Source organism: Callithrix jacchus, chromosome 7, assembly GCF_049354715.1.
Source record: "Callithrix jacchus isolate 240 chromosome 7, calJac240_pri, whole genome shotgun sequence".
Classification (NCBI taxonomy): Eukaryota; Metazoa; Chordata; class Mammalia; order Primates; family Cebidae; genus Callithrix; species Callithrix jacchus.
This window is the reverse complement of record NC_133508.1, coordinates 78870221-78887951: the sequence shown is the minus strand read 5'-3', so window position 1 is coordinate 78887951 and position 17731 is coordinate 78870221. Positions and strand designations below refer to the sequence as shown.

At 38.0% G+C, this 17731-nt stretch overlaps 1 protein-coding gene across 11 annotated transcripts in view; it reads left to right on the top strand.

Annotated features, from left to right (window-relative positions):
- The window catches only part of FOXJ3 (forkhead box J3), a 182372-nt gene that overhangs the window by 63263 nt on the left and 101378 nt on the right, over positions 1-17731 (top strand). For all 11 annotated transcript variants that reach the window (XM_035251061.3, XM_035251057.3, XM_035251058.3 and 8 more), the window contains one exon: positions 1519-1593. In XM_035251061.3, coding sequence (XP_035106952.2) covers positions 1519-1593 — 75 coding nt within the window. The remainder of the gene's footprint in view (positions 1-1518; positions 1594-17731) is intronic.

Genomic DNA, 17731 nt, shown 5'->3' with positions numbered 1-17731 from the left:
CGCTTTCTACCTGTTTATGCCACGACTTTCTTGGGTCTCCTTTCTTACCCTCATTCTTTCTTACCCTCATTCTACCCTCATGGTAAAAGCCTCTGGAGAAGAGTTTAAGAGTGTGTGGGAACTTCTCTTGTGTCCAGGGTCTTTGTTGCTCTGAAGTGACAAAAAGCCCCATGCTTGGCTTGTAGAATTTTAACTAATTTCTTTTTAACTGCTTGGATGATGCGCACCTCTTTTTCCTATGCTCTGCCAAAGGTGATTTAGTTGTGTGTTCAGTTTCTCATTGAATAGCCTTGCTCTTCTTAGGAATGTGGTTTGGTTGCCTTGCAACTTGAGCTCTCTGATGCAGCTTAAAAATAATTTTTTTTTTAAAGCTTACCTAGGATTTTCTCTTTGGGATAGAGCATCTTTCTCTCTAGCTGTTTACATCCCAAGCATAAGTTTTAAATTTCTGCTTTGGTAATAAGATGGTCTTGAATTTATATTCTGTAGTTATCTTTTTAAAATGTTAAACTTTCAATATTGTGCCTGATGGGGTGGTTTTATTATAGGCATTCTTGTTAGACTACTGGATTTTTATTAAAAATAAAACAGATTTTATGCCAAAATATGACCCCAAAAGGTACCATTCTAAGTAATGGCCAAATGCAGTTGGACCTCTTCTCTCTCAAATACTGGCCATTTGGGAACAAACAAGATTATTTGGGAATGGGTTTTGGAGCATTTAAATGAGAAGAAATGGACTTTGGGTCATATTCTTTAAGAATTGTGGTATAGTCCTACTTATTCATGAATAAAGTTTTTTCACAGACTGTGGGTTTCTAAGGGCATTTTCCTGCTACCCACCTTGGTTATTCTTCCCTGCTACACTGAGGAATCTAGATGTTCTTCCTAGCCCCCTGTAGCCAATATTTTTCCATGTGGTTTTCTTTTTTACAGATTGTGGTGAGAGCCTAATGGGGTTCTGTATGTTTTTTTTTTGTAATAGAGCAGTGGAATTTTTTTTTTTTAACATTTTTAAAACTAATTAAAAAGTGGTAATACATGTGTCTTACAGACCACTTGGACCTTGCAGAAAAGTAAAGTGAAGAAAATAGTCATTATTTTTAATTCTGTGTAGAATAACTTCTAACATTTTGCATCCTGGCTTATTTCTAAGAATAAATAAATAAATTTAAAATATATGCCATAATACGTATTATACGCCAGTTTTATATTTGGCATTTAATATTTAACTTTACATTTTACAGGCATCTTCTTGTATCATTAAAATTCTTAAACACTTGAAATGCTACATATATTTTATGAAATCCACTAGAGATTATTTTCCAGTAACAACTTCCCCTTGTATTCATAATTTGAAAGTCAAAAAGGTTGAAATTTGAAGTTTATAAAAAAGTTTATTTCATTTGTAATTGTTTTCTAAAGTGTAGAGTTGTTTAGATTTCTAATTCTGTTTTTAAAAGTGGGTTATGTTTTTTGGATTTTATTGTCCTTACGGCTTTTCTTCTTTAATTCCAGAATTCCATACGACATAATCTGTCACTGAACAAGTGTTTCCTTAAAGTGCCTCGATCGAAAGATGACCCTGGAAAGGTAGGATTCATTTTCTTAAAACAATTGAATTTTTCAGTATGTCTCTTGTTATATTTGAATTAAGAACTTTTCCAGTTCATTGAATGGGAACCTCTGCGAAATAGCAAGTCCTCCCCCACCCTGCTCCATCCTAGCTTGTTGGAGAGTTTTAAGCTGTGGGAAGCTAACCAGTGTAGAGCTGTTGTACACCACAGCTTTGTTGTACTTTGCTGTTTCTTTCTTTTTTTTTCTTGAGGTGGAGTCTTGCTCTGTTGCCCAGGCTGGAGTGCAGTGGCACAATCTCTGCTTCCCAGGTTCCAGCAATTCTCCTGCCTCAGCCTCCTGAGTAGATGGGATTACAGGCGTCTGCCACCACGCCCAGCTAATTTTTGTGTTTTTAGTAGAGACAGGTTTCACCATGTTGGCCAGGCTAGTCTCAAACTCCTGATCTCATGATCCACTCGCCTTGGCTTCCCAAAGTGCTGGGGTTACAGGTGCGAGCCACTGTGCCCAGCCTGTACTTTGCTGTTTCTAATATAATCTTTGGTTGATGTGTTGTGTATTAAATTTGGTATTTGAGGTGCTTGTCAGGAATTACAATTAATTAATTCATTATTATATATAAAGGGTGCATCTGTGTGTAATTGGCAACAAGTGGAAGTAGTCTTACACTGGAATAAAATAGTTTCTCTGTTATTTACCCATTTCTGTGTATAATCAAGAAGAGTATTTATACTTCTCTTACCTCTTGGCACCATTGCATTTTTCACGTTTTTAGCATTTTATCTATTGTGACTCTCCTTTTTTTTGTTGTTTTGATAGCTACTCAACTATAGTGTGCCCTGAACTTGGTACTAGTTGCTTGGTTTCTGAAATTTAAGAGTGCTTGGTTATACCATATTTGGTTGTCAAGGTAAGTTCCTAGATTAGGACAGTGTATTTATTGGCAAACACAGTGCTTGTTTAAGTGGTTAGGCTTCTTATATTTGTTTTTAGGCTAGCTATCCTTGGAAGAATCTTTCTAAAATGTAAGCCTAGTCATGTAAGCACCTTGCTTAAAAGTATTCCTTAGTGTCTTGGAGGTGTTTACTTTCTCTTCCTATAAAATATTCTTTACTGCTTTTTCTTGATCTGCCTTTTCAGCTATAATTCACTTGTTCAAGACTCACTGAAGAACTACTTGAAGTTTTCCAAACATGGCATTCATATGGTTATCTATAAATTTCCTTGCTTTGCTTTTCTAGTCTACTTCTTATCTTTCAGTATTGAGTGGCAACATTACTTCTCTGAGGCTTTTTTATTTTCCCATACTTGAGCTGAGTTTGTTGCTCCTCATTTGAATTCCTTTTATTTTGTAGCGACTGTCATCATTGTAGTAGCTCCTAACTGGATTCTGGATTGCTGGGCTTGACCCTCTAGTTTATAATAACTTTCACGTAGTAGGCATCAGTCTTTCAAAAAAAAATTTAACTTACTCATATGGTCTCTTTTTTCAAACTCTTTGTTAGTTATCTACTGCTCTTAAAGTCTAAATGTATGCAAGTAGGGATCGTGTGTATCTTGTTCACTGTTAGACCCAGTTGCTTGCACAGTGGCTTGTGGCACTGAGGAGACACCCTTGTTGAATGAATGAATATATTGTATCCTTTGTTAGACTGTTCATTTTTTGAGTTTAGAGATGAAGTTATTCATTTCTAGCTGAAAGCAGTTTTTCTGAAGTAATGAACATGTTATAGCACTTTTTATAATCTACTCTGTCAAATTGGTTATCAGTAAGATTGAACAGATTATTATAATAGTCTTGTAAAAATAGTTTCTCTGTGTGTTTAATTTTGAGGTGCTGAATAGGAATTGGTGCACCTTTTCCTTTGAAGGATGCTTATTGCAAAAAGATAATTAGATTTTAAAAATATATTCTTTATCACATTTTCTATAGGCAGTGAATATATGTGGGTCAGACTGAAAAATGTTTTTAGGAGACTTCAGAGATTTTTTTTACTATTGAATGCTTAATTCTGTCATGTACTTGATTTTAACCAATTGGAGATGCTTAAAAATGTATCATGTCAGGTATTTTTCTTTTGTGTAGAAGTTTAAGCTTTTGTTTATCTTTAATTAAATAGTATATAGCATAAGACAGATGTGGAAAACGTGTTGCTTTTTGCAACTCTTCTTTTTCAATCAGGATTCTCAATTTATGTGCAACTAAAACAAAATACAGGCATAAGAGTCCTGAGAGGCTAATCAAAGCTTTTATCTGTTGCCAGTAGTTTTCAATTTTAAGGTTTTATGTTTATTAAAATGCCTCATTCTTATTGATTTTGGTCATAAGTAAATATCATACATTTGATTTTATAATAGTAATTTTTCTTATCAGTCTCAAAGTGAGGTTTAGTTTGTTTGTTTGTTAGTTAATTTTGAGTTGGAGTCTTGCTCTGTTGCCCAGGCTGGAGTGCAGTGGTGCAATCACAGCTCACTGCAACCTCCGTCTCCTGGGTTTAAGCAGTTCTCCTGCCCAAGCCTCCTGAGAAGCTGAGACTACCAGCATACATCACCATGCCTGGCTAACTTATATTTTTAGTAGAGACGGGGTTTCACCATCTTGGCCAAGCTGGTGTCGAACTCCTAACCTCAAGTGATCTGATCACCTCGGCCTCCCAAAGTGCTGGCATTACAGGTGGGAGCTACTGTGCCTGGCCACAAAGCAAGGTTTAAATACATTTTTCTCGTTGATTTTGGTCAGATGTAGATGTAAATTTGGTCTTATAAGATACATTTATGTGAATAAAGTCATTTTTATTTTTGATTTCAAAGTGAGATTTTGTTTTTTAAGGAAACACAAAATTCCACTGCTTTAAAAAAGCTTTGAAGACTTCGGCTCAAGCCTATTTCATAAAAGAAGAAACTAAGGCCAGTAGATGAGAAACAGCTTGCTCAGGTTCATTGTGGAATTAGAACACAGGCATATTGGCCAGACATACTTTTCAGTCACAGGAACTCAGTATAAACTAACTTAAGGGGAAAAGTACTTAAGGAAGAACTGGAGCCAGGTTCTTAAATTATATCATTAAGAATGTCTCTTTTCATCCCTTAGTTCTGCTAACTTCTCTGATACCTTCATTTTCAGTCCAATTAGTGGCAAATATGTCTCTTAGCAGCTTCTGGTTTATATTCTACTAGCTAAGAAACACATACCAGGTGTGCCTGGTGTTCACCCCCCCTCCCACATTGCCTGGAATTACAGAAAAAGTCTTGGAATGAATGCTGAACAAGCAAAATATAATTGGTTTCTTAGTTTTTAGATTAGTACTTTTCCCATGATACCAATCTTCCTTGAGAGGGAGGCCAAAATGTTAGTTACGTTTTGGTACTTATGAATTGTTTTTTCTTTTTTGTATTACAGTGTTTCCTGGCATTTGAGGAACTTTTCCAAAACCACCCTCACCACAGTGGGAGAAAACCATTGAGCCAAGGTGGGGTGGGAGTAGATTTTGGTTTTGGGTATGGGGTGGACTTTATAACCCCTTAGGATTTTGCTTAGCTTGACTTAGGTCAAGAGGTAGAAGTAGTTCATACAGCATCTTCTGTGTATTTTCACGATACAGCTGTTCATCGTATTACCAGAGAAGTGTGAAGAACAACCTAATCTTGAAGTCTGTTGTTGAATCACAGATGTTTTATGTGACTATCTGTTCCTTACTTAATCCTTCATTTTTAGGAAGACTTTGTCATAAAAACCTTTAGTATTTGGTGCCCTTTTATGTACATTGGTGATCTGATATTCATTTTCCTCACCTCTTTACAACTAATTTCAAGCAGCCATGTTACCTTATTTTAAAGAAACACACACACAAAATTCTGTTTCCATCGGCAACTTTGCTGCTTTTCTGGGGACAGATTTGTTTTTCTTTCCCCCCTTGATTACAACCCTTTTCTTCCTGTCTATACATTCTGCAGTCTATTTCCATTTTTAAAATCCCATCTTTTATATCCTCTCTTTTCGAAATTAGTTCTGTTTTCTGTCGATTTGTCTTTTTTTAAAAAATTATTTGCAGTATAAGTTTTATTATGTAATACATGTGTCTTAATTATCTTAAAGGTAAATATTTACATTAGGGAAAAAATTACTGGTTAAATGTAGTTTAAAAAATATAATTCTCTTTCTCTGCTTTTCAGCTTAACCTTTGCTCAATTTTGTCTCCCTTTCTTCAGTTCAGAAAAATGATACTTTGACTTGAAAGGAACTAAAGGATTATAGGGCTTAGTTTTAACAGTTACCTAAGTACTTACTAGCAATGGGCTCTAATAGAACTAAGAAAATAGCTAAGAAGTTTGAAACCACATGAAGGCCGCCTGACTGTCATGGGGGAAATAACTACAGTTAATTCATAGTGAGAAGAGTTTTTAGGGGTGTGGGAGTTGGAGAAGTTTTGTCTTGCCTGGGAGTGGGAAATAGTAAAGCCTCAGTGACGGTAAAGATTGGGGTCTCCTGGTTTGTGAGGAAACAGCAAACTCACTGCTCAGAGATCAACTTTGGAAACTTCCATTATTGTGATTTTTTCCTTAAAAAAAATTTTTTTTTTAAATTTTTTATTGGATTTTAGGCTTTGGGGTACATGAGCAGAGCATGCAAGACAGTTGCGTAGGTACGCACATGGCAGTGTGCTTTGCTTTGCTTCTCCCCTTCACCCACATTTGGCGTTTCTCCCCAGGCTATCCCTCCCCACCTCCCCCTCCCACTGGCCCTCCCCTTTTCCCCCCAATAGACCCCAGTGTTTAGTACTCCCCTTTCTGTATCCATGTGTTCTCATTTTTCATCACCCGCCTATGAGTGAGAATATGCGGTGTTTCATTTTCTGTTCTTGTGTCAGTTTGCTGAGGATGACGTTCTCCAGATTCATCCATGTCCCTACAAACGACACAAACTCATCATTTCTGATTGCTGCATAATATTCCATGGTGTATATGTGTCACATTTTTCCAATCCAGTCTATTATCAATGGGCATTTGGGTTGATTCCAGGTCTTTGCTATTGTAAACAGTGCTGCAATGAACATTCGTGTACATGTGTCCTTATAGTAGAACGATTTATAGTCTTTTGGATATATACCCAGTAATGGGATTGCTGGGTCAAATGGAATTTCTATTTCTAAGGCCTTGAGGAATCGCCACACCGTCTTCCACAATGGTTGAACTAATTTACACTCCCACCAACAGTGTAAAAGTGTTCCTTTTTCTCCACATCCTCTCCAGCATCTGTTGTCTCCAGATTTTTTAATGATCGCCATTCTAACTGGCGTGAGATGGTATCTCAGTGTGGTTTTGATTTGCATCTCTCTGATGACCAGTGACGATGAGCATTTTTTCATATGATTGTTGGCCTCATATATGTCTTCTTTCGTAAAGTGTCTGTTCATATCCTTTGCCCACTTTTGAATGGGCTTGTTTGTTTTTTTCCTGTAAATCTGTTTGAGTTCTTTGTAAATTCTGGATATCAGCCCTTTGTCAGATGGGTAAACTGCAAAAATTTTTTCCCATTCTGTTGGTTGCCGATCCACTCTAGTGACTGTTTCTTTTGCTGTGCAGAAGCTGTGGAGTTTCATTAGGTCCCATTTGTCTATTTTGGCTTTTGCTGCCAATGCTTTTGGTGTTTTGTTCATGAAGTCCTTGCCTACTCCTATGTCCTGGATAGTTTTGCCTAGATTTCCTTCTAGGGTTTTTATGGTGCCAGGTCTTATGTTTAAGTCTTTAATCCATCTGGAGTTAATTTTAGTGTAAGGTGTCAGGAAGGGGTCCAGTTTCTGCTTTCTGCACATGGCTAGCCAGTTTTCCCAACACCATTTGTTAAACAGAGAATCCTTTGCCCATTGCTGGTTTTTGTCAGGTTTATCAAAGATTGTATAGTTGTAGATATGTTGTGTTGCCTCCGGTGTCTCTGTTTTGTTCCATTGGTCTATATCTCTGTTTTGGTACCAGTACCATGCTGTTTTGATTACTGTAGCCTTGTAGTATAGTTTGAAATCCGGTAGTGTGATGCCCCCCGCTGTGTTCTTTTTGCTTAGAATTGACTTGGCTATGCGGGCTCTCTTTTGGTTCCATATGAAGTTCATGGTGGTTTTTTCCAGTTCTGAAAAAAAATTTTTTTTTTTGAAACAAGATCTTGCTCTGTTGCCCAGGCCGGAGTATCATAGCACTCTCACAGCTTACTGGGCTCAAGCAATTCTCCAGAGTAGCCAGGACAACAGCACATGCTACCACGCCTGGCTAATTTTTTGTGGAAATGGAGTTCTCTCTATGTTGCCTAGATTGGTCTCAGACTCCTGGCCTCAAGCGATCCTCCTGCCTTGGCTTCCCAAAGTGTTGGGATTAGAGGTGTGAACTACCACGTCTCACAAAAAATGAATTTTTTTCTGTTTCTATTCTGTAGTTTAGTATAAGGGGCCCATAACATAGTTGACTGATCTTTCTTTTCAGATGGTATTCTTTTTTGGGGACCCACGTTAGTATTACGTTGTATTTATTTGTAAATTGCCTGTTACTCTCTAGTATCCCATTTTGGTCACTTTCTTTAAAAAATGTGTAGAAAAACTGGAGAGATTTTAGGGAACATAAAATATAACCTTAAATGATGAACAGTGTTGTAGGAATCAGGTATTACCCTGAAGAAGGAAGATAAGAGTGTAATTTTAATGCTAGTCTTAAGTGAATGCATGATTTTTGTGAGGAATAAGTTGACTGCTTATCTGTGTATTTGTACAACCTAAACAGGCTGTAGGACTTAAGGATAAGCAAGAGTTTGGTTGGACAGAAATAGGAATATCATATATATTAAAGTGAAAAAACACTGATACAGCTTCCCAAGGGAGACTTTAGAGATTGTCACTTCTGAAGCACTTGAATAGATGAAGTTGCTAGCCTTTGTCATTTTAACTTGTGGTAGATAAGAACTCCAGTTGAAGGGTAGTAGAGGGCATGATCAAGTTTAGCTGAGGGACCAGTCAGAACAAAGTTGGGTAGAATCAGGAATTAAGGGAATTAGTATAAGTACTAACATGAAATCCAAGAATGAAGAAATGGATGGATGCCATTGAGTGATTGTCCAGACAGAGGTGAATTATGAATGTGAGACTTTCAATTAGATAAACCAAGGTTGGAAAGCCAAGGTATTCAGAAGATTAGAAAGATTGAATTAGATGGAAATGAGAGAGTCTGATTCCAGGAGATAACACTGCAGAAGTTGAAAGAAGTGCTGGCCCTGATGTTACACTGTTAGAGCAGTGTAGTTGCAGCTGCCTTTTGTTTGAGCATTCAGTGTTCTCTGTCTTCTTTTTAAGGTTGGAAGAGAACATTTTGTTGTTTTTGGCCTCTTTTTTTCTTTTCCAGATCTAAACTACTTTAAAAAATAACATTTAACCATAGAAACTAAAAAAAAATTACATGTGGTAAAATTTACTCTTTGGTGTGTAATTCTATTAGTTTTGACAAACACATACAGTGCAACCATCAATATGATCAAAACACAGAACAGTATTCTGTTTTGTCACTTGGGAGTCAACCCCTTCCCTAGGCCTTTGCAACTACTGATCTATTTGTGTTCCTATAATTTTGCCTTTTCCAAAATGCCATATAAATGGGACTCATGTAGTACGTGGCCTTCTGAGTCTGGCTTCTTTCCTTTAGCATAATGCGTTTGAGAGCCATCCATGTCGTTGTGTGTATCAGCAGTTTTGTTTCATTTCATTGCATATATTCCATCATATGGATTTATCAGCATATAGTTACTATTCGAAGGACATGTTTTTGATAGTTGTGCGTTCACTTGACCATCAAGTCATTTTTAGGCATAGACTTGACAGATACTGAGATATAACATTCAAGTAGTAACATAATAGTCGTGTTAAGCTGCCTTGTGAGTGGATTATGTAGGTGAGCCACCTGTTTCTTGGAAATTCATTATGATACAGTAAAATTTTAACTCCAATGTAAAAAAGTTTATAAAAGGATTGTTGATGTGTTGATGGCACTATGATTTAAAAGTGAGATATGTCTATTAATCCTTTAATAGGATATAATTTTTAAGTATCCTTAACATTTAGTGGAGCAGTTTACTGTTCCACAGTCAGTATGCCAATTAATATTTTAATCCACTGATTAAGAGTAAATTTCTTAATACTCTTCCTCTAGGCTTAATTTGATGCTCACTGTATTTAAAAGTAATAAAAATCTATTTGTTCAAAAAGGACATTTCAAGGATCTGAGCAGGCATTGGAATAGTTGTTATTCATATGTTCATTCAGTCATCTAGCCAGGCAAGCAACCTGCCTTTGAGTACCTACTGTGTGTTTGACCATTCCTAGTATTATTTTTGATGGTCTGAGGAGCTATTTAACCTATTGTCCAAGCTAGAAACTTCTGAGAATTAAAGGGGTACTATTTTTAAAAATATATATTTTATTGCATTTTAGGTTTTGGGGTACATGTGAAGAACATGCAAGATTGTTGCATAGGTACATATATGGCAAAGTGTTTTGCTGCCTTCCTCTCCATCACCAATATCTGGCATTTCTCCCCATATTATCCCTCCCCAACTCCCCACCCCCCCCTTGCTGTCCCTCCCCTAGTTCCACCCCACAGACCCCAATGTGTGATGCTCCCCTGCCTGTGTCGATGTGTTCTCATTGTTCAACACCTGCCTATGAGTGAGAACATGCGGTGTTTGATTTTCTGTTCTTGTGTCAGTTTGCTGAGAATGATGTTTTCCAGGTTCATCCACGTCCCTACAAAGGACACGAACTCATCGTTTTTTATGGCTGCATAGTATTCCATGGTATATATGTGCCACATTTTCCCAGTCCAGTCTATCATCGATGGACATTTGGGTTGGTTCCAAGTCTTTGCTATTGTAAACAGTGCCGCAAGGAACATTTGTGTGCATGTGTCCTTAAAATAGAACGATTAATAACCCTTTGGATATATATCCAGTAATGGGATTGCTGGATCAAATGGAATTTCTATTTCTAGGTCCTTGAGGAATCGCCACACTGTCTTCCACAATGGTTGAACTAATTTATACTCCCACCAACAGTGTAGAAGTGTTCCTGTTTCTCCATATCTTCTCCAGCATCTGTTGTCTCCAGATTTTTTAATGATTGCCATTCTAACTGGTGTGAGATGGTATCTCAATGTAGTTTTGATTTGCATCTCTCTAATGACCAGTGATGATGAGCATTTTTTCATATGTTTGTTGGCCTCCTATATGTCTTCTTTTGAAAAGCGTCTGTTCATGTCCTTCACCTGCTTTTGATTGGGTTTGTTTTTTTCCTGTATATTTGTTTTAGTTCTTAGTAGATTCTGGATATTAGCCCTTTGTCAGATGGGTAGATTGCAAAAATTTTTTCCCATTCTGTTGGTTACCAGTTCACTCTAATGATTGTTTCTTTTGCTGTGCAGAAGCTCTGGAGTTTAATTAGGTCCTATTTGTCTATTTTGGCTTTTGTTGCCAATGCTTTTGGTGTTTTAGTCATGAAGTCCTTGCCTATGCCTATGTCCTGAATGGTTTTGCTTCTTCTAGGGTTTTTATGGTGTTACGTCTTATGTTTAAGTCTTTAATCCATCTGGAGTTAATTTTAGTGTAAGGTGTCAGGAAGGGGTCCAGTTTCTACTTTCTGCACATGGCTAGCCAGTTCCCAAGACCATTTAATAAACAGGAATCCTTTCCCCATTGCTTGTTTTTGTGAGGTTTGTCAAATGTCAGATGGTTGTCAATGTGTAGTGTTGCCACTGAGGCCTCTGTTCTGTTCCATTGGTTTATGTCTCTGTTTTGGTACCAATACCATGCTGTTTTGATTACGGTAGCCTTGTAGTATAGTTTGAAGTCATATAGCGTGATGCCTCCAGCTTTGTTCTTTTTGCTTAGAATTGTCTTGGCTTTGTGGGCTCTCTTTTGCTTCCATATGAAGTTTAAGGTGGTTTTTTCCAGTTTTGTGAAGAAGGTCATTGGTAGCTTGATGGGGACAGCATTGAATCCATGAATTACTTTGGGCAGTATGGCCATTTTCACAATATTGATTCTTCCTAACCATGAGCATGGAATGTTTTTCCATCTGTTTGTGTCCTCTGTTATTTTGTTGAGCAGTGGTTTGTAGTTCTCCTTGAAGAGGTCCTTTACAACCTTTGTTAGTTGTATTCCTAGGTATTTTATTCTTTTTGTAGCAATTTTGAATGGCAGTTCATTCTTGATTTGGCTCTCTTTAATCTATTATTGGTATATAGGACTGCTTGTGATTTCTGCACATTGATTTTGTATCCTGAGACTTTGCTGAAGTTGCTTATCAGTTTTAGGAGATTTTGGGCTGAGATGATGGGGTCTTCTGAATGTACAGTCATGTCATCTGCAAATAGAGACAATTTGACTTCCTCCTTTCCTAATTGAATACCCTTTATTTCTTTGTCTTGTCTGATTGCTCTGGCTAGAACTTCTAATACTATACTGAATAGGAGTGGTGAAAGAGGGCATCCTTGTCTAGTGCCAGATTTCAAAGGGAATGCTTCTAGTTTTTGCCCATTCAGTATGATGTTGGTTGTGGGTTTGTTGTAAATAGCTTTTATTATTTTTATTATTTTATTTTATTCCATCGATGCCTAGTTTATTGAGAGTTTTTAACATAAAGGGCTGTTCAATTTAGTCAAAGGCCTTCTCTGCATCTCTTGAGGTAGTCATGTGGTTTTTGTCTTTGGTTCTGTTTATGTGGTGAATTAGGTTTATGGACTTTCGTATGTTGAACCAGACTTGTATCCCCAGGATGAAGCCTACTTGATCATGTTGGATAAGCTTTTTGATGTGCTGTTGCAGTTGGTTTGCCAGTATTTTATTGATGATTTTTGCATCTGTGTTCATCATGGATACTGGCCTGAAGTTTTCTTTTTTTGTTGAGTGTCTGCCGAGTTTTGGTATCAGGATGATGTTGGTCTCATAAAATGATTTGGGAAGGATTCCCTCTTTTTGGATTTTTTGGAATAGTTTCAGAAGGAGTGGTCCAGCTCCTCTTTTTAAGTCTGGAAGAATTCGGCTGTGAAGCCATCTGGACCTGGGCCTTTTTTGGTTGGTAAGCTATTAATTGCTGCCTCAACTTCAGCCCTTGTTACTGGTCTATTCGGGGTTTTGATTTCTTCCTGGTTTAGGCTTGGGAGGATGCAGGTGTCCAGGAATTTGTCCATTTCTTTCAGGTTTACTAGTTCATGTAACATAAACTAGTAAAGTTGTTCATAATAATCTCTGATGGTGGTTTGTATTTGTGTGGAATCTGCGGTGATATCCCCTTTATTGTTTTTTATTGCATCTATTTGATTCTTCTCTCTTTTCTTTTTTATTAATCTGGCTAGTGGTTTATTTTGTTGATCTTTTCAAAAAGCCAGCTCCTGGATTTATTGATTTTTTTTGAGGGGTTATTTGTGTCTCTGTCTCCTTCAGTTCTGCTCTGATCTTAATTATTTCTTGTCATCTGCTAGGTTTTGAGTTTTTTTTGATCTTGTTCCTCTAGCTCTTTCAATTTTGATGATAGGGTGTTGATTTTAGAGCATTCCTTGCTTCTAATGTGGGCATTTATTGCTATGTATTTTCTGGTAGACACTGCTTTAAATGTGTCCCAGAGATTCTGGCATGTTGTGTCTTCATTCTCATCGGTATCGAAGAACATCTTTATTTCTGCCTTCATTTCATTGTTTATCCAGTCAACACTCAAGAGCCAGTTGTTCAGTTTCCATGAAGCTGTATGGTTCTGAGTTAGTTTCTGAATTCTGAGTTCTAACTTGATTGCACTGTGGTCTGAGAGACTGTTATGATTTCCATTCTTTTGCATTTGCTGTGGAGTGATTATGTGGTCAATTTTAGAGTAGGTGTGATGTGGTGCTGAGAAGAATGTATATTCTGTATATTTGACATGGAGAGTTCTGTAAATGTCTATTAGGTTTGCTTGGTCCAGGTCTGAGTTCAAGTCCTGGATACCCTTATTAATTTTCTGTCTCGTTGATCTGTCTGATATTGACAGTGGAGTGTTAAAGTCTCCCACTATTATTATTGTGTGGGGGTCTAAGTCTCTTTGTAAGTCATTAAGAACTTGCTTTATGTATCTGGGTGCTCCTGTATTGGGTGCATTTATATTTAGGATTGTTAGCTCTTGTTGCATTGATCCTTTTACTATTATATAATGCTCTTCTTTGTCTGTTTTCGTCTTTGCTGGTTTAAACTCTATTTTATCAGAAGCTAGGATTGCAACTCCTGCTTTTTTTTGCTCTCCATTTGCTTGGTAAATCTTCCTCCATTTCTTTATTTTGAGCCTATGTGTGTCCTTGCATGTGAGATGGGTTTCCTGGATACAGCACACCAATAGATATTAGCTTTTTTTTTTTTTTTTTTTTTGGAGTGGGGGGAGGAAGGCAGGAAGGAAGGGGATAAGGACGGTAGGGAGGAAGGAAGGAAGGGAGGAAGCGGGGAGGAGGGAGGGAGGGAGGGAGGGAAGGGAAGAAAGGAAATCAAGCAATGAAAGAGACATTGCCGACCTGGATCTAGAGGTTTACAAGTTGATTTCTTTTTTTTTGAGAGAAGGAAAGAAAAAAAAAATAAGTAAAGGAGAGGAAGAAAGAGGAAGAGAAAGAGGGAGAGTAAATGGAAATATTGCTTTATTTTGAAAAAAATTGGGTATTAATAATGGCCAATCAATGTTTCATTTAAACTAATGGGTAGGTGTGATGTGGTATTGACAAGAATGTATATTTTGTGTATTTGAAGTGGAGAGCTCTATAAATATTTATTAAGTTTACTTGTTCCGGATCTGAGTTCAAGTTCTTGATATTCTTATTAATTTTCTGTCTCATTGAATCTAAGTCTCCTATCTGGGTGTTAGGATCGTTAGCTCTTGTTGTTGCATTGATCCTTTTACCACTATATCTTTGTTGCTTTAAAATCTATTTTATCCGATACAAGAATTGCAACTCCTGCTTTTTATTTATTTATTATTTATTTTTGCTCACCATTTGGTTGGTAAATCTTTCTCCATTCCTTTGTTTTGAGTCTTTGTGTATCCTTGCATGTGAAACAGGTCTGGATGTAACATGCCATTGGGTTTTGGCTGTGTCTTTTGATTGGGAGATTTAGTCAGTTTATATTTAGGGTTACTGCCATTTGATGTTGACTGGCTGTTTTATCCATTTGTTGGTGTAAATTCTTCTTTATGTTGGTGCTCTTTACTTTTTGGTGTATTTTTAGAAAGGCTAATACTGGTTGTTTCTTTCTGTGTGTAATGCTTCTTTCAGAAGCTCTTGTAAAGCAGGCCTGGTGGTAATAAAATCTCTGAGTTCTTGCTTGTTCATAAAAGATTTTATTTTTCCTTCAGTTGTGAAGCTTAGTTTGGCTGGATATGAAATTCTGGGCTGAAGGTTCTGTTCTTTGAGGATGTTGAATATTGGCCCCCAGTCTCTTCTGGCCTGTAGAGTTTCTGCCGAGAGATCTGCTGTAAGTCTGATAGGCTTGCCTTTGTGGGTAACCTGACCTTTCTCTCTGGCTGCCCTTAGTATCTTCTCCTTCGTTTCAACCCTGGTGAATCTAACGATTATGTGCCTTGGGGTTGCTCTTCTTGAGGAATATCTTTGTGGTGTTCTCTGTATTACCTGGGGTTGAATGTTGACCTGCTTTGCTAGTTTAGGAAAATTTTCCTGAATTATATCCTGAAGGGTATTTTCCAGCTTGGATTCATTCTCTCCGTCGCATTCAGGTACACCTATCAAACGTAAATTTGGTCTTTTCACATAGTCCCACATTTCTTGGAGACTTTGCTCATTCCTTTTTATCCTTTTTTCTCTAATCTTTTCTTCACATTTTATTTCATTAAGTTGAACTTTGACCTCTGATATCCCTTCTTCTGCTTGAACAATTCGAGTGTTTAAACCTGTGCATACTTCTCGGAGTTCCTGTATTGTATTCTTCAGTTCCATTAATTCACTCATACTCCTCTCTAAGTTGTCTATTCTCAATAGGATTTCATCAAACCTTTTTTCAAAGTTCCTAGTTTCTTTACGTTGGGCTACAACATGGTCTTTTAACTCACCGAAGTTTGTTATTATCCATTCCTTGAAGAGTGATTCTGTCATCAGGAGGCGCTCGTTCTCCATCAAGCCTTGTTCCATTGTTGATGTGGAACTGTGATCATCTTTAGAGGGAGAGGTGTTCTGACGTTGAGTATTCTCAGCTTTTTTACGCTGGTTTCTTCCCGTCATTGTAAATTTATCCTCCTGTCATCTTTGAAATTACCAACTTTCAGATTAGGTCTCTTGAGTGGACGTCCAGGTTGTTAGTTCCCAGGGCCAGAGCAGCGGTGTTAAAACTGATGGTGCTTTTCTGCCCAGGATTCTCCTGTGGGGCTTCCTTCTTGTTTCCGTAGTAAGCGACTCTGCCTTCCCGGGGCTCCAAACCTCAGTCAGAAGGGGAACCGGTCCGTTTACTCTGCGCCGAGCACTGCCGTATCGAGGTGCCGGCGGAACCGCTGCGCTGACCTCGAGAGTCGCGCTGGCGACTCGTGTGTTTCTACCACTGGGGGATCTTCTGCTTCGTGAGTGACCAGACTTTGTCTGAAAGTGTGGCGTCCTCTAGTTCTCCGCGCCTTCCCTGAGAGCTGCAATCCCGGGATGTTAGCGATCGGCCATCTTGGATCGTTCTCCTAGATTTTAGCTTTTTATCCAGGTTGCCAGTCTGTGACTTTTGATTGGGGCATGTAGCCCATTTACATTTAGGGTTAATATTGTTATGTGTGAATTTGATCCTGCCATTTTGATGGTAGGTGGTTCTTTTGCCTGTTAGTTTATGCAGTGTCTTTATTGTGTTGATGCTCTTTACCATTTGGTATGTTTTTGGAGCGGCTGGTACTGGTTGTTCCTTTCTATGTTTAGTGCTTCTTTTAGGAGCTCTTGTAAAGCAGGCCTGGTAGTGCTGAAATCTGTGTAATTGCTTGTTTCTAAAGGATTGTTTTTCTCCTTTGCTTAGGAAGCTTAGTTTGGCTGGATATGAAATTCTAGGTTGAAAGTTCTTCTCTTTAAGGACGTTGAATATTGGCCCCCACCTCTTTTCTGGTTCGTAGGGTGTCTGCTGAGAGATCCACTGTGAGTCTGATGGGCTTCCCTTTGTGGGTAACCCGACCTTTCTCTCTGGCTGCCCTTAGCATTTTCTCCTTTGTTTCAACCCTGGTGAATCTGACGATTATGTGCCTTGGGGTTGCTCTTCTTGAGGAATATCTTTGTGGTGTTCTCTGTATTTCCTGGACTTAAATATTGGCCTGCCTTGTTAGGTTAGGGAAGTTTTCCTGTATAATTTCCTGAAAAGTGTTTTCCAGCTTGGATACATTCTCTCCATCGCATTCAGGTACACCTATCAAACGTAGATTAGGTCTTTTCACATAATCCTATGTTTGTTGGATGCTTTGTTCATTTCTTTTTACTCTTTTTTCTTTAATCTTGCCTTCTCGCTTTATTTCATTGAGTTGATCTTTGACCTCTGATATCCTTTCTTGTGCTTAGTCAATTTGGCTATTGAAACTTGTGTATGCTTGGCGAAGCTCTGATGTTGTGTTTTTCAGCTCTATCAATTCATTTATATTATTCTCTAAGCTGTTTATTCTCATCAGCATTTCGTCAAATCGTTTTTTAGGGTTCTTATTTTCTTTGCATTGGGTTAGAAAATGTTCTTTTAGCTCAGAGAGGTTTCTTATTACCCACCTTCTGAAGCCTGCTTCTGTCAGTTTATCAAACTCTGTTCATCCAGCCTTTTTCCCTTTCTGGTGAGGAGTTGTGATCCCTTGGAGGAGGAGAGGTGTTCCGGTTTTCAGTGTTTTCATCCTTTTTGCACTGGTTCCTTCCCATCTTTGTGGATTTATTTACCTGTGGCATTTGTAGATGGTGACTTTCAGATGGGGGTCTCTGAGTGGATGTCCTGCTTGTTGATGATGAAGTTATTTCTTTCTGTTTCTTAGTTTTCCTTCTAACAGGTCCCTCTGCTGTAGGACTACTGGAGGTCCACTCCAGGCCCTGCTTGCCTGGGGATCACCTGTCGCGGCTGTGGAACTGTAAGAGTTGCTGCCAGTTTCTTCTTCTGCTATCTTTGTCACAGAAAGAT